This window comes from Hypanus sabinus, chromosome 10 (genome assembly GCF_030144855.1).
Source record: "Hypanus sabinus isolate sHypSab1 chromosome 10, sHypSab1.hap1, whole genome shotgun sequence".
NCBI lineage: Eukaryota > Metazoa > Chordata > Chondrichthyes > Myliobatiformes > Dasyatidae > Hypanus > Hypanus sabinus.
Window position 1 is genome coordinate 131,119,730 of NC_082715.1, and position 22,209 is coordinate 131,141,938.

General features: G+C 41.2%; 1 protein-coding gene across 1 annotated transcript in view; it reads right to left on the minus strand.

The window, feature by feature from the left end:
• The window catches only part of afg1lb (AFG1 like ATPase b), a 157,763-nt gene that overhangs the window by 5,148 nt on the left and 130,406 nt on the right, over window positions 1–22,209 (minus strand). The window contains exons 9-12 of the mRNA XM_059982993.1: window positions 21,107–21,177; window positions 20,750–20,850; window positions 6,614–6,754; window positions 4,352–4,465 (exon numbers count right to left, since the gene is read on the minus strand). Coding sequence (XP_059838976.1) covers window positions 4,352–4,465; window positions 6,614–6,754; window positions 20,750–20,850; window positions 21,107–21,177 — 427 coding nt within the window. The remainder of the gene's footprint in view (window positions 1–4,351; window positions 4,466–6,613; window positions 6,755–20,749; window positions 20,851–21,106; window positions 21,178–22,209) is intronic.

A 22,209-nucleotide genomic window follows, 5' to 3' on the forward strand; every position in this document is an offset into this window, starting at 1 on the left:
CCTGTACTCAAATACTTTTGCTATGAATGCCAACATACCATTTGCCTTTTTCACTGCCTGCTGTACCTGCATGCCCACCTTCAATGACTGGTGTACAATGACATCCAGGTCTCATTGCATCTCCCCTTTTCCTAATCAGCCACCATTCAGATAATAATCTGTTTTCCTGTTCTTGCAACCAAAGTGGATAACCTCACATTTACCCACATTAAATTGCATCTGCCATGAATTTGCCCACTCACCTAACCTATCCAAGTCACCTTGCATCCTCTTAGCGTCCTCCTCACAGCTAACACCGCCGCCCAGCTTCGTGTCATCCGCAAACTTGGAGATGCCGCATTTAATTCCCTCGTCTAAATCATAAATATATATTGTAAACAACTGGGGTCCTAGCACTGAGCCTTGCGGTACCCCACTAGTCACTGCCTGCCATTCTGAAAAGGTCCTGTTTACTCCCACTCTTTGCTTCCTGTCTGCCAACCAATTCTCTATCCACATCAAAACCATACCCCCAATACCGTGTGCTTTAAGTTTGCACACTAATCTCCTGTGTGGGACCTTGTCAAAAGCCTTTTGAAAATCTAAATATATCACATCCACTGGCTCTCCCCTATCCACTCTATTAGTTACATCTTCAAAAAATTCTATAAGATTCGTCAGACATGATTTTCCTTTCACAAATCCATGCTGACTTTGTCCGATGATTTCACCTCTTTCCAAATGTGCTGTTATCACATCTTTGATAACCGACTCCAGCATTTTCCCCACCACCGATGTCAGACTAACCGGTCTATAATTCCCCAGTTTCCCTCTCCCTCCTTTTTTAAAAAGTGGGGTTACATTAGCCACCTTCCAATCCTTAGGAACTAATCCAGAATCTAAGGAGTTTTGAAAAATTATCACTAATGCATCCACTATTTCTTGGGCTACTTCCTTAACCACTCTGGGATGCAGACCATCTGGCCCTGGGGATTTATCTGCCTTTAATCCCTTCAATTTACCTAACACCACTTCCCAACTAACATGTATTTCCCTCAGTTCCTCCATCTCACTAGACCCTCGGTCCCTTACTATTTCCGGAAGATTATTTATGTCCTCCTTAGTGAAGACAGAACCAAAGTAGTTATTCAACTGGTTTGCCATGTCTTTGTTCCCTATGATCAATTCACCTGTTTCTGACTGTAAAGGACCTACATCTGTCTTGACCAATCTTTTTCTTTTCACGTATCTATAAAAGCTTTTACAGTCAGTTTTTATGTTCCCTGCCAGCTTTCTCTCATAATCTTTTTTCCCTTTCCTAATTAAGCCCTTTGTCCTCCTCTGCTGGTCTCTGAATTTCTCCCAGTCCTCAGGTGTGCTGCTTTTTTTTTGCTAATTTATATGTTTCTTCTTTGAAATTGATACTATCCCTAATTTCCCTTGTCAGCCACGGGTGTACTACCTTCCCTGGTTTATTCTTTTGCCAAATCTGGGATGAACAATTATTGTAGTTCATCCATGAGATCTTTAAATGCTTGCCATTGCATATCCACCGTCAACCCTTTAAGTATCATTTGCCAGTCTATCTTAGCTAATTCACGTCTCATACCTTCAGTTACCTTTCTTTAAGTTCAGAATCTTTGTTTCTGAATTAACTATGTCACTCTCCATCTTAATGAAGAATTCCACCATATTATGGTCACTCTTACCCAAGGGGCCTCGCACGACAGGATTGCTAACTAACCCTTCCTCATTGCTCAATACCCAATCTAGAATGGATTTTTGCGGACTGGCTGACGGGGGGGATGTTAATCACGACCGGAATATAGGTGATACGTCAACTATGAGTCACTTATAAGTGGCTAATACACTCAATTTTGTTTCTAAAAGGATTTATCTAACAAATTTAATATTAAACACACAGCACATATTTTCCTTGCATGAATATAGTGATAATTCGCGCTCATCTGTCCGCGCTCCAGGCCAGTAGCAACGGCACTTCTCGCCGGCCGCCCAAGGCCAACCAGTGATCTCTGGCGTGAGGGTATCACTGCGTTTAGACGACTGATGACCTCGCGTGCGTTTAAGTTCAACAGTGGGCATGACAGAGAATGAGGAAAGATGCAGCTGACTCATATCGTTTCATATCGCCAAATCATATCGTTTCCTCGCAGCCCGGTGGTTGGGGACCACTGATCAAGAACGCTACCAACCTCTGCTTTAGACATTCTCAATGACAGACTCTACAATAATCCGTAGCAATGAATTCCACAGATTCATCATCTTCTGGCTAAATAAAGTCCTCCTCCTCTTTGTTCTGAAGGGACACCCTTCTTGTCTGAGGCAGTTCCCTCTGCACCTAGTCTCTCCCACTATTAGAAACATCCCTTGCAAGTTCACTCTATCCAGGCCTTTCAATATTTGGTAGGTTTCAATGAAATCCCCCCCCACTTCTTCTATAACTCCAGTGAGTATATCAAATCCTCCTCATACATTAACCCTTTCAATCCCAGGGACATTCTCATGAACTTCCTCTGGACAATCTCCAATGCCAGCACATCCTTTCTTAGATATGGAGCCCAAAACTGCTCACAATACTTCAAATGTGGTCTGATCAATGTCTTATAAAGCCTCAGTATTACATCCTTACTTTATATTATTATCCTCTTGAAATGATTGCTAACATTGTATTTGCCTTCCTTACCATAGGCTTAACAAGCAAGTTAAACTTTAAGGAGTCCTCCCAAATACCTTTGCACTTCTGATTTCTGAATTCATTCCCCAGTTAGAAAATAATATATGCCTTTATTGTTCTTCCAAAGTACATGATTATATACAATACTCCACCTGCCACTTCTTTGTCCTTTCTCCTCTCTGTCAAAGTTCTTCTGCAAACTCCCAGCTTGTTGATGCTACCTGACCCTCCACCCATCTTCGTATCATCCACAAACTTGGCCACGAAGCTACCCAATTCCATCATCCAGATCATTAACATATAATGTGAAAAGTAGCAAACCCAACACTGACCCTTGTGGAACACCACCAGTCACCAGCAGCCAAGCAGAAAAGGCCCACTACTCCCACTCTTGCCTTCAGCCAGTCAACCGATCTTCCGTCCATCTTTCCTGTTGTACCATGGATCTCAAGCTATTTAGCAGCCTCAAGTGCAGCACCTTGTCAAAGGCCTTCTGAAAATCCAAGTAAACAACATCCACTGACTCTACTTTGTCAATCCCATCTGTAATTTCCTCAAGAAGTTCCAACAGATCTATCAGGCAAGGTTTCCTGTGAAGGAAACCATGCTGGCTTTGCCCTATTTTATCACGTGCCTCCAAGTAGTCCAAAAACCACATCCTTAATAAGGGACTTAAACACCTTACAACCACTGAAGTGAAGGTAACTGGCTTTTAAATTTCCTGTCCTTTGCCTCCCTCCCTTCATAAAGGAAGGAGTGACATTTGTGATTTTCCAGTCTTCTGGAACTATTCCAGAATCAACTAATTCTTTACAGATCACTTTTGAAGCCTCCATAATCTCTTCGGCTACCTCTTTCACAACCTTGGGTTGAAGTCCAGCTGATCCGGGTGACTTATCCAACTTCAGACCTTCCCAAGAACCTTCTCCTTTGCAATAGTGACTACACTTACTTCTGCCGCTGACTCTCAAATTTCTAGTATACTTCTATCATCCATAGTGAAGACTAAAGCAAAGTACTGATTCAGTTCATCCCCCATTACTACCTCTCCAATGTTATTTTGCAGCAGTTCGATGTCTATGCTTGACTCTCTTTTACTCTTTACATATCTGAAGAAACCTTTGCCTCTTTTATATTATTGGCTAGTTTACCTTTATATTTCATCTTCTCTCTCCTTATTGCTTTCTGTTGGTTTTAAAAAGCTTCCAAATCCTCTAATTTCCCACCTACAGTTTGCTTTTCAGTTCCTGCTCTTAAGACAAATCATTCACTTGATTTCCTTTTTATTCCAATGGTTTCAGTAATACTAAGAAGTGCATTAAGTTTCTCTAGACTATACAGCAGCTTATTGCATGGCCCTGACTGAAAAATTTTATAAAGTATAATCTGTGACAAAAATTATGAAATTAAATATTTAAATGATGAATACATTAATTTAAAACAATGGATTTATATTGTATGACATGATCACTGAGATTCTTCGCTGTGAATCCAGTAATGATGTTGAATTTGCAACCTAATGAAACCACTCCACAGTAGCTTGGCTGCAGGTCTCATCCTGAATTTATACAAAAAAAATGTAGATCAGTAGATTGCAATCTGCTGCTCCATGATGTCACCCAAACAGAGATACTCTTAACATCTTAGAAAGGGAAAATTATAAAGCACACTACTCACATGATTCAATTCTAGGTCGTCGATGAACACTCTGGCCTCATCCTCTTGACTGTCATGATCCTTTTGAACAAATATATTTTCCAAAGGCATTTCAGCTAAGCAAATCACCCTGACCTTTAATAAATTAAAAGCATGTTTTACAACTCAATGGAATCAGATGGTTTTCACTTGATCATAAAAAAATTTATAACATTCAAAATACTACCCACTGCCTAAATAATAGTTACAAATCTATATGCCATCTTCCATAAGTAAACATTTTTCCCATAAGGAATTCATGGTTTATTTTCATTACCTAGTCCAGCACTTACTGCCCAATCCTGGCTGCTCTGGACTGAGTGGGTGACTCGGTTAAAGTGGAGGCCACGTAAGTTTTATCCACTTTGCTGGGTGACTTTGGAGTCACAAGTAGGTCAGACTGGATGAAGATGGAATTTTTCCTCCTCTGAGGTGAACTTAGGGGGGGTTTTATACCGATTCAGTAGTTTTGTGGTCATTATTACTAATGATTAACTTTTTTTTTAACAAAGTGGTTATAGCTGGAATTAACTCCTGCCTGAACGAAGACCTGACCGACCGCCACAACAGGCCTACAGCAGGTGCAATCTCACTGGCTCTCCACTTGGCTTTGGAGACACTGGACAACAGCAAAACATACATCAGGCTGCTGCTTATCGATTGAAGCTTAGCGTTCAACACCATCATTTCGTCATTACTGACTGAAGCTTCAAAATCTGGCTCTCTGTAATCCCTCTGCAACTGACTGCTTGACGTCAGTACAGATTGGTAATAACATTACCTCCCCACTAACAATCAACACAAGTGCACCTCAAGGATGTGTTCTTAGACAGCAGCTCTACTCTCGCTACGCTCATGACTAAGCAAGCTCAAATACCGTTTGTAAATTTGCAGATGATACTACTGTTGTTGGCGCATGGCCAAGTGGTTAAGGCATTGGTCTAGTGATCTGAAGGTCGCTAGTTCGAGCCTCAGCTGAGGCAGCGTGTTGTGCCCTTGAGCAAGGCACTAAACCACACACTGCTCTACGATGACATTGGTGTCAAGCTGTATGGGCTGTTGGCCTTCCCTTGGACAACATCGGTGGCGTGGAGAGGGGGGATTTGCAGCATAGGTCTCCCATACAACCCTGCCTGGAAACTTTCCAAGGTGCAAATCCATGGTCTCTTGAGACTAATGGATGCCTATAAAGTCTCCAATGACAAGGAGGAGGCATACAGGAGTGAGAAAGATCAGCTGGATGAGTGGTGTCACAACAACAACCTTTCACTCAACCTCAGCAAGACCAAGGAATTGATTGGGGACTTCAGGAAGGGGAAGTCAGGAGAGCACACACCGTGGCTCATTGAGGGGTCAGTGTTGAAAGATTAAGCAGCTTTAAATTCTTGGGTACCAATATCCCCAAGGATCTCAGCAACACATTGATCCAATCATGAAACAGGCATGCCAGCATTCTAAATCATCCAATCATGAAGAAGGCAGGCCAGCATTCTACTTTTCTAATTGCATTCTAACTAGTTACATCACAGCCTGGTATGGGGGCTGCAAGGGGCTGCACTAGGTATTAGATTCAGGCAATTCCATCACAGAGACAACCTTCTCACCACTGAGGACGCCTTCAAAAGGTGATGCTTTAAGAAGGTGGTATCCATCATTAAGGACCCACACCATCCAGGTCGTGCCCTCTTCTCCTTTTGTAATTTATAGTAACTTTACGTCTTTGCACTATACTGTCACCACAAACAAATTTCCTGTCATATTAGATAGTGTTAATAAACCTGATTCAGAGTTTTAGTTGTAATTGCATATAATTAACTAAATTTCACATGGATTCCCTGGATATAATACCAGCTCAAGATTAGGAGCAGTGCTGAAAATACCCCTCCTTCTTTCTGTAAGGTGCTGAGCAGACCATTTGCTAGAGATCAAGCCAAGTGGTAAAAAGAGGGAAATTTCCTAATCAGAACCTAAAAATTCCAGGTAATAGAATTATGTCTGGACAAGTACAAAAAACTCCTGGAACCCTGAACTCTTGGAAATGCAGAGCTAACACTAAAAGCGAACGCTGAAAATGAGTTTGTTGTTAGATTAAATGGATGTGTGACATCTTCAAATTTACATCTTTCATTGTTCTCTTGTACTTTATTTCAAGATAAAAGCTTGCTCATGATTGTACAGGCAAAGATCCAGAAAATCATGGAGTTTCACCAACGTTATTTCAAGCAACATCTAATGAAATCCAACCTTATGATCATAAAAGGCATCAATAAGAGTAATGAAGCGTCTTGCTTGAGTCTTCTTTGCTAAAGTGAGCATTGGTATGTTCCTGATGAACACGGTGTCAAAATGCTTGGCAATCTCCAGGTAGTCACTTGCTCCAAGAGGCTGCAATTTAGAAAGAGAAGCACATTACAGTATGCTTGGAACGATGCAACTTCCATTCAGTGACATTATTTTCAGCTTTATCCTCACTACATAAGCAGATGCATTTTGTGATTGGCTTCCACCAAAAACAGGTAAGCAATAGATCATCATGGGGCCCACCAATGGCCAGGGATTATACTTCATCTGAAAGGAGGTGGAGGGTGGGGAGAGAGTGGGGTCTGGCTTCCAGCCATAACACTGTCCCAGCGTACACTTTTCTAAGCCTATCTGCTCCAATCTACATGACCTCATCAGATACAATTTTCAAACTGGTAGCAATTTTCGCTAATGTGTTTGGGACAAAAAGGTACCCCAATCCTCCAGAAAGGACCGAATATTAAGGATGAAACTCTGGGCTGCTACAAGATAAAAATCATAATACATAAGAAAGTTTGCTTTTCCCTTTTTACTTGAACAGTTTTGGTTTTTAATCATTAAACTATGAAATCCGTGGGGAAAATGAGATTTTTTTTTTCTGCTCGCAGATGATCTTCCCAGCAATACAACAAGATCTGACAGAACAAACCAACTGGGAATGTGTTTGAAATTCTCTAATCTCATTGAAGGCACACTCCAGAGGCAAATTCTGCATCTCAAAGACAAGAAACTTGCAAAAGAAAATCAAACTTTAAAGTACTACAGAACATTCTGGACATACAGTACTGGACATGGACACATCCAGTATGTATAGCTAGGGTGCATAAGACCTTTGCACAGTGCTATATTTTTCAACATAGAGTGGACAGCGAGTTTGTAAATCTGTTGGAAGCAAGGAATGCTGGGAATGGTGAGGGGGCAGTGCCATGGGAGGGGTGTGGGACAGGTGGCAGAGAAGGAGCTGCAGGGCTAGGGGAGATTGGTATGGGTGCAGACACACCCAGCCCTGAGACACCAGGCAAGGTAATTTGATTCCAAACAATTGGTTTACTGATCATTACAGAATTTCTCTCTGGTGGTCCCCACTCCCTCTCCTCTCCCTTCCCCTTTTCCCAACCATGATTCCCCTCTCTCTGTCCCCTTACCACTCTCAGTCCACAACAGACAAATTTCAGAATCAATTTTATCAGCTTTCACATATACCATGAAATTGGTTTTGTTTTTGTGGAAGCAGTACAGTGTAATATATAAAATTACTACAGTACTATGCAAAAGCCTTATGCACCATAGCTATATATATGTGCCTAAAAGACTTCTGCACAATACTGTACTTGGTGAGACAGGCACAAATATGGAGAGGAATGATAAATTACAGGCATATTCCTTCATCATAATGAGTTTTCATTTTTAATGCTGGAAATCTGGCTCTTGTTTCAGTAGTGAGGGAAGGATGCCGATTTGGCCATGGCTGATGTATACATAGCCATATCATGAGATCAGGCAAGGTGATACAATGGATGAAGAAAAAAGGCTGGCAATTGGTAGGCAAAAAAATGGGTTCATGGAGAATTGAGTGAATGTGGAACTGGTGGGTAGGGCTTTAGTGTTTATAACAGTGCAGTGGGATCCAATGAGGTGGGAAGATGAAACTAGGAGACACAGTAACCTTGCAATGAGGATGCTATCAACCTTTACTATCCAAAACCCAACGCAAGTCTTGCCAAAACTATCTTCAACAGAATGGTACTTTAAAAATACCGGCTTGTAGCTAATTTTGGTATTTCTATCAAATTCTGGGAATAGTATTAGTTTTATTAGTATTAGGACAAATTTAGATTAAAATCACCAAAATAAGCCAGGATTTCCCTACAACATGTGAAATTATGATTCAGTGAAACATCTTAGTCCTGTATAATCAACACATATAACAGAAGAAGTTTTAATTAACAGGTTTTACAACACTGATTTAGCATAAATGAGTTGAAGTCACTCTTCAGTTTTTGAGGATGGGTCTTTCACAAAGCAATTAAATAAAACAGCCTTCAGGACATGAGAGTGGGGCAATGAGGGCAATTTACAGATGATGAATTTATTTTGTTTTGCATTCAGTAATCTGGAGTGACCCTGCCTACCACTTTAATTCCCCATCTTGCAATCACTAAGGCCTATCGGTCTCTGGCCTCTTACAGTGTTACAACAAAACCCACTGCAAGTTTGATGAACAACAACTCTTTGCCCATCCTCACACACCGAGCCTACCAGTCTCAATTACAAATACTGCAACTTGAGGTAATTTGCTCTTTTTGGCTGTATCAGAACTGGCCATTTCTGTCTGTCATCCATGTGGGCGCAGTTTTTTTGATTTTATTTGAACAGCTGGCTTGCTACCCTCTGCCAGATACACAGGTAAACAAGCTTAGCATACTGGTGCTTGTCTCCATTAAGCCATTTGGACTCAATCTATCAAACATATTCAATAGTTCCATTTAATATCAGAGAATTATACAATATACAACCTGAAATTCTCATTCTGTTCATTGAAATTCTCAATATTCCCTTTGCTCTTCACTCTCTTCACTCATTCTGAAAACCACATGGGTTTCCTCCTACATTCCAAAAATGTACAAGTTAGGGTTAGTAGGTTGTTGGCACCCGAAGTACAGCAACACTGATGAGCTTCCCCCAGCACACCCTCGACACAAACAATGCATTTCACTGTATGTTTTGACGTTTCAATGTATGTAAACAATAAGGCTAATCTTTAAACTTGCTTGTTTTCTCTCTTTCCCAGTTCTAATGAAGGGTCCTGGAATCTGAAACATTAACTGCTTCTTGTTCAGTTAACCAGTTTCCTGACTACAAAGTTGTTCCAGTTTTGTGCTAGATTTCCAGATGCTAAAGCTTTTAAATTTTCTTTTGACGTACGTTTCTATATATCCTTAAATCTGCCATTTGAGCCTGATAATTTGTAGTGTACACAGTTATCATTAGACTTTTGTACCATTATCCATAACTTAGAGATAGCAAATATATCAAGTGAGCCGATCTGTTGCATGTTATGGCATTTTGTAATTACTTCACATCAGCATAATTAGTGAGCAGATGATTGACTCCATGAATACACTTAACTGGTGCCACTTTGTCGCCATAACAAAACTGGAAACTCAGTAGTCAAGTAGAATCTGCAGAAGGAGAAGCAGTTCACAATTTGGGTTCCATGAGCCTTCATTATAACTGGGAAACTGTTAAATGCTCCATCACAGTGCATAACTTATATGCAGTACCGGACATTCAAACTTTCAGATGTTAAAACTGAGATTCTATTTACCCTATGCAAAAATTCCACAGCATGGGACCTCTCCTTGGTGTCCTGGTTGATGTTTATATTTCAAGCAACACGAAACCCCAATCAATGTCAATTTCCATTTGGTGGATCCTTGCTGTGCAGAAATAGGTTCCTCACAACGCAATCCTAACTAAACCTCAAAGGATACTAGAGTTATTTTGGAACACCTTATAAGGTGTTCCAGAATATAGAGTCACAACAAAATTGCAGATGTTGGGAGTCTGGAGCAATAAAGAATCTGCTAAGAGAACTCAGCAGATCAACCAGCATCTGTGGTGGGAAATTATCAATGGTTCAGTTCTGATTTGGGACTTTGATAAATACAATGATGATCCCTTTCCCTCCCACAGATGCTGCTTGCTCCACTCAGTTCTTCCAGCAGGTTGTTTGTTACTCCATAATATGACTTCTTTCTGTACTTGTATTTTCTCAATTAATATTTATTAAACAACAAGCCTCTTAAGTACACTACACAAACTCACCAATACAGATCACTGGAGCTGCAGGGAAACAGAGATTGTTTGTCAGTTGTCAGATGAAAAAAAAATCTACTGAATCGCCGGAAAAGTAATAAAAAGAGAACTAACTCACAAAGCTTTAAATGCTGTTCTTACTATGGATAAAAGGTTGTTTTCTTTACGATGCCAGCGCGTGAAAATAGAAACATACAATGCAACAGCTTTGGCTTTTCATCTTCAGCCCACTTCAGTTGGGATGGCAGAGTCATTCCTTTGTTCCTTGCCGATAGCTGCTTTATTTATTTTGCAGAAATCCACCAGAGTGGAATGATTTACTGCATGCTCCAGGAGCATCATCTCAGTTTCAGGATTATTATTTTCCTACACTGAACAGATTCTGCCCTGCTCAGTAGGAAGTTGAACCTTTTGTTTGACTGCATTAGCTATTCCAGGCAGAGAGAGATGCTGTGGGGTTTTATATACACAAAGTGCACCATTCTGTAGGTGCTTTGAAATCAGCCGCATCAGATTTCCAGCAATCTGGTTACTTAGTAATCTTTCAAAATACACAGGGAAATTGGGAAGTAAGATGACAGAAAAAAAGCCCCAGCCTATCCAATCACAAACAAGCGAAAATATGCAGATGCTGGAAATCCAAGCAACACGCACAAAATGTTGGAGGAACTCAGAAGGCCGGACAGCATCTATGGAAAAAAAGTACAGTCAATGTTTCGAGCCGAAATCCTTCGGCAGGACTGGAGAAGAAAAGCTGAGGAGTAGATTTAAAAGGTGGGAGGGACGGGGGAGAGAGAGGCACCAGGTGATAGATGAAATCTGAAGGGGGAAGGATGAAGTAAAGAGCTGGGAAGTTGATTGGTGAAAGAGACAGAAGGGCATGGAAGAAAGAAAAGGGGGAGGAGCACCAGAGGGAGGGTAAGGAGAAGGAAGGGGGTGGAAAATGGTGAAGGAAAGGGGCATCATTATCAGAAGTTTGAGAAATTGGTGTTCATGCCATCAGGTTGGAAGCTACCCAGGCAGAATGTAAGGTGTTGTTCCTCCAACCTAAATGTCACCTCATCACAACAGTGGAGGAGGCCATGGATAAAACTATTGGAATGGGAATGGGAAGTGGAATTAAAATAGGGAGCAAGTGGGAATGAAAGGGACCTTTTCTGGTTGGCTGGTGGTGTTCCTCAGGGGTCAGGATTGGGACTGCTACTTCTCATGTTGTTTGTCAGTGATTTAGATAATGGAATTGATGGCTTTGTGACAAAGTTTGCAGATGGTACAAATATAGGTGGAGATGTAGGTAGAGCTGAGAAAGCAATGCGATTGCAGAAGGACTTCAACAAATCAGAAGAATGGGCAAAAACGGGACAGATGGAATACAGTGCTGGGAAATGTATAATAAGGCATTTTGGTAGAAGAAATAAAAGTGCAGACTATTATTTAAATAGGGAGAAAATTCAAACATCAGAGGTGCAAAGGGACTTAGCCTTTGTGCAAGACTCCCAAAAGGTTAATTTGCAGGTCGAGTCTGTGGTAAAGAAAGCAAATGCAATGTTGGCATTCATTTCAAGGGCAATAGAATATAAAAGCAAGAAGATAAGGCAGAGGCTTTATAAGACACTAGTCAGGCTGCACTTGGAGCATTGTCAACAGTTGTGGGCCCCATATCTCAGAAAGGCTGGTGGAAATTCCCAAGAATTATGTGCTGGATGTGGAGGCTGGTGAGGACAAGAGGAACCCTCTCCCTGGTAGGGTGGTGGGAGGATGGGGTAATAGCAGATGTGTGTTAAATGGAAGAGATGCAGGTGAGGGCAGTGTTGATGGTGGAGGAAGGGAAACCCCGTTCTTTGGAAAAGGAGGACATCTCCTTCGTTCTGGAATGAAAAGCCTCATCCTGAGAGCAGATGTCCTTATACAAATCAATCCTCCATCAGGAAGGCCTCAAAGTTCTCCTTCACTAATCAATGTCCCAGCTTTTTACTTCACCCCTCCCCCTTCAGGTTTCACCTATTACCTGTTGTTTCTCTCTTCCCTCTCCCCACCTTTTAAATCCACTCCTCAGGTTTTCCAGTCCTGCTGAAGGGGTTTTGGCCCGAAACGTCGACTGTACTCTTTTCCATAGATGCTGCCTAGCCTGCTGAGTTCATCCAGCATTTTTGTGTGTGTTGACCAGCCTATCCAGTCTTCTTTATAATTGAAGCCCTCCAACTCCTGTTATAACATGCTTGTGAATCTAGGTGACCTGAACTGCCCATACTGCTCCAAGTACAGTCTCTTCAACATCTTGTACAATTTAACATGTTCTGACTCTTGTACTCAGTGCCCAAAAGATGAAGGCACGTGTGCCAAACACCACCTTCATATTTGTGCTGCATTTCCCATAGAGCTGGCCAGTTCAGTGCCACTCTATCAACACCCAGTCAAACAGATACTAATCCAAATGCTGAAAACATCCAAGTAAGGCTGAATCTGAAGAGAAAGAAATGGCTAACATTTTTCATTTTAAAATTTTACGGTTGAAAGCTTTTCATCAAAAATGTTCTAATAAAGAAATCATCAAGCCGTATCAAACTATTGATTGTATTTCTGTCTTGCTCAGTATTTCCAAGATTTTGGGTTTCTTCTTGAAATTCCAGGATCTGAGGTATTTATTTTTCAAGTATACATTATATTTGCCCCGTGTTTTGACAATCAGTTGCCAGGAGCCCTGTAGCTATCATCAACAGGAGAATGACAAGAAGCTGATGAAGGGCCATTCCCTTTTCTCCTTAGAATCAGTGACTACACTTACATTATCAATCTGAAAATTCCCAAAACAGAAATAAGATTTACATTATTAAACCAATGACCTCCAGCATCATTAAAACAGAAAATGCTGGAAATAGTCTGTAGATCAAACATCACAAAACAAAAACATAATTATAATTTCTGGTTGATAGCCTTTCCTTAAAACTGTTCTAATAGAACAGAGAACAATACAGCATTTGTGAAACCATTCAGACCACAATGCAGTGCGAATCTTGATGCCAATTTATACTAAAAGATCTCTTCCTGTGTATCATCCATAACCCTCCATTTCCCTCATGTAACTAAAAGCCTCTTAAATTCCACCAAGCTGCTTGCTTCCTCCCCTACCCCAGGCAACCTATTCCAGGCACCCATCACTCTCTGTTTAAAATTACTTGCTGCTCACATTGTCTTAAACTTCCTTCCTTTATATGTAAAGGCCTGTCCCATTTCTACGTTTGTACTCTGGGGAAAAGATTCTGACTGCCTATGCCATCTCTCCATCTCTCATAATTTTTAAAAACCTCTATCAGGTCTCCCATCAGCATCTGAAGCTCTAGGGAGAACAAACCAAGTTTATCCAAACTTTCCTTCTTAATCATACCCTCTAATCCAGGTAAACCTCTTCTGCACCCTCTCTTTATCCTTCCTATAACAGGCCGACCAGGACTGCATGCAATACTCCAACAGCAGTGTGACTGAAGTTTTATTTCACTGCAGCATAGCTTCCTTGCCCTTAAACAAAATACTCCTTCCAATGAAGACAAACATGTCGTACAACTTCCTTATCAACCTGAACACCAGTGTTGCCTCTTTCACTAAACTATGGACCTAGAACCCAAGATCCCTTTGTACCTCAATGCTAATAAGGGGTCTACCATTAAACTTAATTTTACTGCCGTCTGACTATACATACATATGACCAAATGAAACAATGTACCTTTGGACCATGGTGCACCAATGCATATATCACACACAGCACATAAAACAAAATATTACTACAATTAAGTTAATAAAATATAATTCAAAATGGATGTGAAACGCGCAGCACAGGTCATCAGTACGGCTGTTCTAGTTACGAAACTTCGATGGTTGTTCAATACTCGCAGAGCCTGAGAGGAAGAAGCTGTTATCCAGTCTGGCAGTCCAAATGCTGATGCTCCTGTACCTCATTTCTGACTGTAGTGGGTCAAAGATTGTGAGATGGGTGGTTGGGATCCTCAACAATGCTTCAGTCCCTTCATATACAACACTCCCAGTAAGTGTTGCAAATAGGTGGGGAGGGTGACTCCAGTGATCCCCTTGATGGTTTTTACTATCCTCTGAAGGGTCCTGTGGCCAGACGTCTTGCAGCTTCTGTACCTCACAATGATGCAGCCGGACAGGACATTCTCAATGGCGCTCCCGTAGAAAACTGTTAGAAGGGGGTTTGCACACCTCAGTCTCCTCAGAAAGTGTAGACACTGCTGTGCCATCTTGACCAATGAGGAGGTGCTGTGGGTCCAGGTTAGATTGTCTGTTTTGCACATACCGAGGAACTCTGTGCTCTTCACTCTCTCCACAGCAGAGGTGTTGCTGTGCAATGCAGAATCATCAACCCGCCTCATGTCCACAATCACCTCTTTTGTCTTGTCCACGCTGAGACTCGGATTATTGTTCATACACCATTCGACAAGCCTCTGAACCTCCTCCCTATGTAACACCCAAGTCTCTGTAATGGTTACAATGTCGTAGTCTCATGTACTATGAAACATACTGAGTTCTTCACCCTTGTTCCTCATACTTCTCCCCTTAGACACATTTCAAAAAACTGTACGCATGCCCTATCCACTACCTACTTACAGTCCCTCTATACACTGCACCTACTTTTATACCAACTGCTCCATCAACTGCTGGACTCATCAGAAACAACGATGAGATGGTCTACAGCGAGTTGGTGGAAGAGCTTGAGGCCTGGTGCCAAGCAAATAATCTCTTTCTCAATGTCAACAAAACAAGGGACATGGTTATCAATTTCATGAGAACTTGCACCAGCCACACTCCTCTTTACATCGGTGGCACGGCAGAAGAAACTGTGAACTGTTTCAAGCTCTTGGGAGTGCACATCTCGCTCAACCTCTCGTAGTTGCAAAACACATCCTGCTCAGACAAGAAAGATCATTAGCTCGTCTTCTTTCTGAGGAGGTTGAAGAGAGCCGGGCTTTGCACATCCAGTACTCACGACCTTCTACAGATGTGTAGTAGAGAGCACCCTAACAAGCTGCATCACAGCTCGGTACAGAAACTGCACTGTGTCAGACAGGGAAGGCTCTACAATGGGTGGTCAAAACTGCCCAAAGCACTGGCTCCAGCTTACCTGCCATCAAGGACATGTATATAGAAAGATGCTGGAAAAGGGCCAGTAACATCATAAAGGATTCACACATCCTGCTCATGGACCGTCTGTCCCACTCCCATTAGGGAGGGGACCATGTAGCATTTACACCAGGAACACCAGCCTCTAAAACAGTTACTTTCCCCAAGCAGTAAGGGTAGCCAACACCTCCACCCACTAACCCATCCCACCACCACTACTATATTGTTTCCTGTCAGTCACCTCATGTACATTCAAACAATCTATGTACATAAGCTATCTTATGCATTTATATGCATAAATTAACATTGTGTTCTTTATACGATTATATTTTTATTGTGCTGCATCAGGTCCAGCGTAATAAGTTTGTTCTCCTTTACACTACTGTACTGGAAATGATATTAAACAATCTTGGATCTTGAATCTGACCTAACCCCCCCCCTCCCCCCGCTAACCTAGTTTAAAGCTCAGCAAACCTGCCGTCAAGGACGTTGGTCCCTCTCGAGTTCAGGTGTGACCCGTCACTTTCGTGCAGGTCATACCTTCCCCAGAAGATACTGTACCCCAATGAACCTCAAATCTGAAACCCTGCCTCCTACATCAGTTCTTCAGTCACACATTCATCTGCCAAATCATCGTATTCTTATCCTCAGTGGTATGTGGCACAGGTAGCGATCAGTACCACTCTGGAGGTCCTTTCTAGCTCCCTACAGTCCCTTTCCCTAGGAATGTCTAGACACGGTAGGACTTTATTCACTGGACAATAGGAGGATGAGGGGTGGCCTTACAGAGGTTTATTTCATGAACGCAATACATACACAGGATGAATGCACATAATCTTTCTCCCAGGGAAAGGGAATAAAAAATTATAGGTTTAAGGTGAGGGGGAAAAATTTAACCTGAACCTCCTAAGGGGCAAGATATTCACAAAAAAGGTGTTGCACTTCTGGAAATGATCTACCAGAGGAAGTGGTCGAGGCAAATACATTGACAACATTTAAAAGACACTTGGACAAGTACATGGATAGGAAAGGTTTAGAGGAACATGAGCCAAATGTGGACAAACAGGACAAGCTTAAATCTTGGTCAGCATGGAGACACTGAGCCCAAGGACCCGTTACCATGCTCACCCCAAGATGATGACATGAACATCAATTTCTTGAACTTCCAGTAACTGCCCACCCACCCCTTCACCATTCCCATTTCCCACTGGTGCTTCTCCATCTTCCCTTTCTTCCATGGTCTTCTACCCTCTCCTATCAGATTCCCCCTTCTCCAGCCCTTTATCTCTTTCACCTATCAGCTTCCCAGCTTCCCTCTCCCTCTCCTGGATTTACCTATTACCTACCACCTTGTACTTCTTCCTCCACTCCCTTCCACTTTCTTGCTCTAACTTATCATATTTTTTTCCAGTCCCGATGAAGATTCTCAGCCGGAAATGTCCACTGTTTACTCTTTTCCATAGATGCTGCCTGGCCTGCTGAGTTCCTCCAGCATTGTGCATGTGTTGCTTGGATTTCCAGCTTCTGCAGATTTTCTTACCCTTGTGGTAACAATACCACCTCCAAATACAGCACACACTCCCACTAAACCCTTCTGCCTGTCAATGGAGCTATAGGGCCTCCTCGTTGGGCCCTTGCTTGTTTAACACCTAAAAATGAGTTGAAGTGTGTAATGACAGGTCAAAGATGGCTGGAAATTGCTTCAACTTGAACAAACTACTAAACGGAAAGGAATTACTGAACATACCCAACCTCTCTGCTTTTCAGTCTAGAATGACATTCTCAAGGCTCACTCACGGACCTCCATTGATACCCCTGCCCCCATCCCTATCTATTATTTTAGTCTGGTTCTCTTTCTCTTTTTTCCCCCCTCACTATTATCTCCCCTCAGCCCTACCTTTCTTTCTCTTTTATTTCCCATAATTCTCCACCTTCCCCTAGCCCATTTCCCTCCAGCCTATCACTTCCTAGCTCTCTACTTTATCCCTCCCCCTACTTCTTATCCCCCCTCGACCATCCCATGTTACTTCACTCTTGATGAAGGGTCTCGGCCCAAAACGTCGACTGTGCTTCTCCCTATAGATGCTGCCTGGCCTGGTGTGCTCCACCAGCATTTGGTGTGTGTTGACGGTAAATGAGTGTTTTATTGCATTGGAATCTATAAAAATCATTTTGAAATCAAACAAGTGGTGATGAATATATCTGTCTATTTCTTGCTACCTCAACAAAGCAGCCAGCACATCAAGGACCTCACCCACCACAGACGTTCACTCTTCCCCGCTCCTCTATCAGGTAAAAGATACAAAAGCCTGATAGCACATCCGATCAGGCTCAAGGGCAGCTTCTGCCCTTCTCTTATAAGACAAGAGAAATGTACAATAAGGTACAATCTTGACCTCACAATCCACATTGTTACAGACCCGCACCTGACTGTTTATCCGCACTGCCTTTTCTCTGTAACTGTAACCCTTTATTCTGCATTCTGTTATCCTTTTACCTTGTTCTACCTCGCTGCACTGTGTAATGATTTGATCTGTATGAACAATATGCAAGGCATGCTTTTCACTGCACCTGAGCACGTGACAATAATAATCCAATCCCAATCCTTTAAGAGTTTAGAGTTTCATTTTCTTCTTTGACATTTCCAATAGCTTCCAACACACATAAACCACCTTCAGTGTATTATTTCCAACATACAGATGGCACGGTAACATGGTGGTTAGGCTAATACTTTGCAGAACTGGTTGCAGGGTTCAGTTTCCACCACTGTAAGAATTTGTATGTTCTCCCCGTAAGTTCCCTCTGGTTGCTCTGGTTTCCTCCCACATTCAAAAGACATATGTCAGTAAGTTGTGGGCACGCTCTGTTGCTGCTGGAAGCAGGACGGCACTTGCCAGCTGATACTGTTACTCATTGAAGCCAATGATTCATTTCACTGTAAGGTGGCATACAAAAGTTTGGGCACCCCGGTCAAAATTTCTGTTACTGTGAATAGTTAAGTGAGTAGACGATGAACTGATCTCTAAAAGTCATAAAGTTAAAGATGAAACATTCTTTTCAACATTTTAAGCAAGATTAGTATATTATTTTTGTTTTGTACAATTTTAGAGTGAAAAAAGGGAAAGGAGCACCATGCAAAAGTTTGGGCACCCCAAGAGATTTGAGCTCTCAGATAACTTTTGCCAAGGTCTCAGACCTTAATTAGCTTGTTAGGGCTATGGCTTGTTCACAATCATCATTAGGAAGGGCCAGGTGATGCGAATTTCAAAGCTTTATAAATACCCTGACTCCTCAAATCTTGTCCCAACAATCAGCAGCCATGGGCTCCTCTAAGCAGCTGCCTAGCACTCTGAAAATTAAAATAAATGCCCACAAAGCAGGAGAAGACTATAAGAAGATAGCAAAGCGTTTTCAGGTAGCTGTTTCCTCAGTTTGTAATGTAATGAATAAATGGTAGTTAACAGGAACGGTGGAGATCAAGATGATGTCTGGTAGATCAAGAAAACTTTCTGAGACAACTGCTCATAGGATTGTGAGAAAGGCAAATTAAAACCCCCATTTGACTGCAAAAGATCTTCAGGAAGATTTATCAGACTCTGGAGTGGTGGTGCACTGTTCTACTGTGCAGTGACACCTGCACAAATATGACCTTCATGGAAGAGTCATCAGAAGAAAACATTTCCTGCATCCTCACCACAAAATTCAGTGTCAGAAGTTTGCAAAGGGACATCTAAACGAGCCTGATGCATTTTGAAAACAAGTCTTGTGGACTGATGAAGTTAAAATAGAACTTTTTGACTGCAATGAGCAAAGGTATGTTTGGAGAAAAAAGGGTGCAGAATTTCATGAAAAGAACACCTCTCCAACTGTTAAGCACAGGGGTGGATCAATCATGCTTTGGGCTTGTGTTGCAGCCAGTGGCACAGGGAACATCGCACTGGTCGAGGGAAGAATGAATTAAATTAAATACCTTCAAATTCTGGAAGCAGGCATCTCACTGTTTGTAAAAAAGCTGACGATGAGAAGAGGATGGCTTCTACAACAGGAAAATGATCCTAAACACACCTCAAAATCCACAACGGACTACCTCAAGAGGCGCAAGCTGAAGGTTTTGTCATGGCCCTCACAGACCCCTGACCTAAACATAATTGAAAATCTGTGGATAGACCTCAAAAGAGCAATGCATGCAAGACAGCCCAAGAATCTCACAGAACTAGAAGTCTTTTGCAAGGAAGAATGGGCGAAAACCCCCCCAAACAAGAATTGAAAGACTCTTAGCTGGCTACAGAAAGTGTTTACAAGCTGTGATACTTGCCAAAGGGGGTGTTACTAAGTACTGACCATGCAGGGTGCCCAAACTTTTGCTTCGGGCCCTTTTCCTTTTTTGTTATTTTGAAACTGTAAAAGATGGAAATAAAAAAAAGTAATCTTGCTTAAAATATTAAAGAAATGTGTCATCTTTAACTTTCTGCCTTTTGGAAATCAGGTCATCTTTTACTTGCTATGTTATTCACAGTAACAGAAATTTTGACCAGGGGTGCCCAAACTTTTGCATGTTTAGCTGTTTCAATATACATTTGAGAAATAAAGATAAACTTTAATCTTGATCAGATCTAAAGCTTCATGATAGATACAGTACATTTAAAAAGCAGTAAACTGAGTATACAATTATGCAACAGAGGTTTGGGGCATCCTCTAAAATAGAAGAGTGTTTATTCAACGCCCAATATTTATGCTGCATAATTTTATTTCAATTGTGAAAGCAATGGACCTAGAAGTAATGTACCATGTATGATTGCAAGAGTTTTAAGTTGGGAAGGGTAGGAAGATGGGAAATAAAGAATAGGCATTATCAGCTGTTTCTTACTGCTGTAGGACAGATCCGGTTACATTAGAACATATCATGTAAAAGAATTAATCTAGTTTTATTTCCTTGCACCTGAATCTCCTCACTTTCTTTTCTGAAAAACTGAAAGTCATGACAATTTAAAACAAGCTATCTTTCCTCAACATCCTGACGATATTTAATCTTGTGGATGTAGTCACCTCAGCCTCAGTAATCGAGGAAATCAAAGTTGAAATAAAACAGTCAAGACCCTTAGCTTAAGACTTGCCTATACTCACTTTATCACATAGCTCTTCAAATGTGCAGTCTGCCATGGTTCCACAAGCTTTGCTCAATCTCAGTTCTCTACCTTGCACTTTCAAAATCCTTGGTCTTGTTACTATGGAAACATGAACAAAGAATCAGCCTTGTCTGGATAATTACTATAAAATTCATCCCTTATACCTTGGAAATGCATGGTTTCATGAATAATAGCGGATGATTCAACACAGAAATTAGACAAAATACTGATACAATGACAACCACTTGAATATGGCATCAACCCGTATACAGCAATGGAACTTACTAATTGGTCAGTGGAGATTGGGCATTGTGTTCTAAATGTATTCTCTTTCAAGAGAAATTAACTTACGTACTATCATTTTGTTTCTGAGCCAGCTCATCAAATAGCTTATCCATGACAGCCCCCACATCAGCTTCACTTGTGCTACAGTGAAAAGAATAATGGAATATGAAATTAATAACACTTGAAGCCAACATCAAACAGCTGCCCGGGCTCGCTTAGCTTTTTGCCCATCAAAAACGAACAGGATGTTATGCTGTAAATACAAATATTAAATTTATAATACACTTTAAAGCTTGGAATATTAACTCTCAGGTAGATGATTCTACCTTATTTACATACACTGAAAGACTTCTGTGATTGAGACCTAAGCCAGTAATGAGGCAATGCAGACAGACCAAATCCATTAATACTATGTGTTTACAATGAGAAGAAAGGACCATAGGTTTCTCTTGCATGCAAAACAAGAGCAAGAGAACCGATCAGTAATTCTTCTAAAGAAACAGCTTTTGAAAATGTACTAAGATAGTCCATCACTCTGACAAAATTTGGCTAAGTAGCTTGTCATAAAAGTCAAATTAAAGCAGTATTCAGATAGCATGTTACCATTAAGCTTATAAAACATTGAGTTGATGCAAAAATTTTCAAATGAGAAATCACTTCACAATTAAGAGTCCTCCAGGGCTGCACAAGACAGTTTGGAACAAAATTGCTTTCAAGAGTTTGGTACTAACCGAAGGAAATGTTAAATAGAATTGAACAGTTTTTTTTAAATCTTGTGAGAACATTTGAAAATGAAGAGAGCGGTAAGGGGAAACTGTAATACGAGGGTAGCTTCAAACAGTTGTTTAAAATTAAATCATGAAAACACATCAATTTAACTGGAAGTTTTGAATGCACCTTAAAATAATTTTCTACATGAAAAGTGCTGAAGAAAAGAGGATATTCTCTGTATCTGTAGAACTCAGCAGAATCAGTGAACTGTTGAGAACAACTTACAATCAATATAAACCCCAGAAAAATGAGTAACAATGCATTACATCCAGCTCAAATTTTATTTGTATTACTTACTCCTTAATACTATTCCTGTTCAAAACCATAAAATGTATGCAGTCTTACTAGGCTATAACCATAAGATATGGGAACAGAATTAGGCAACTCAGACCATCAGGTCTG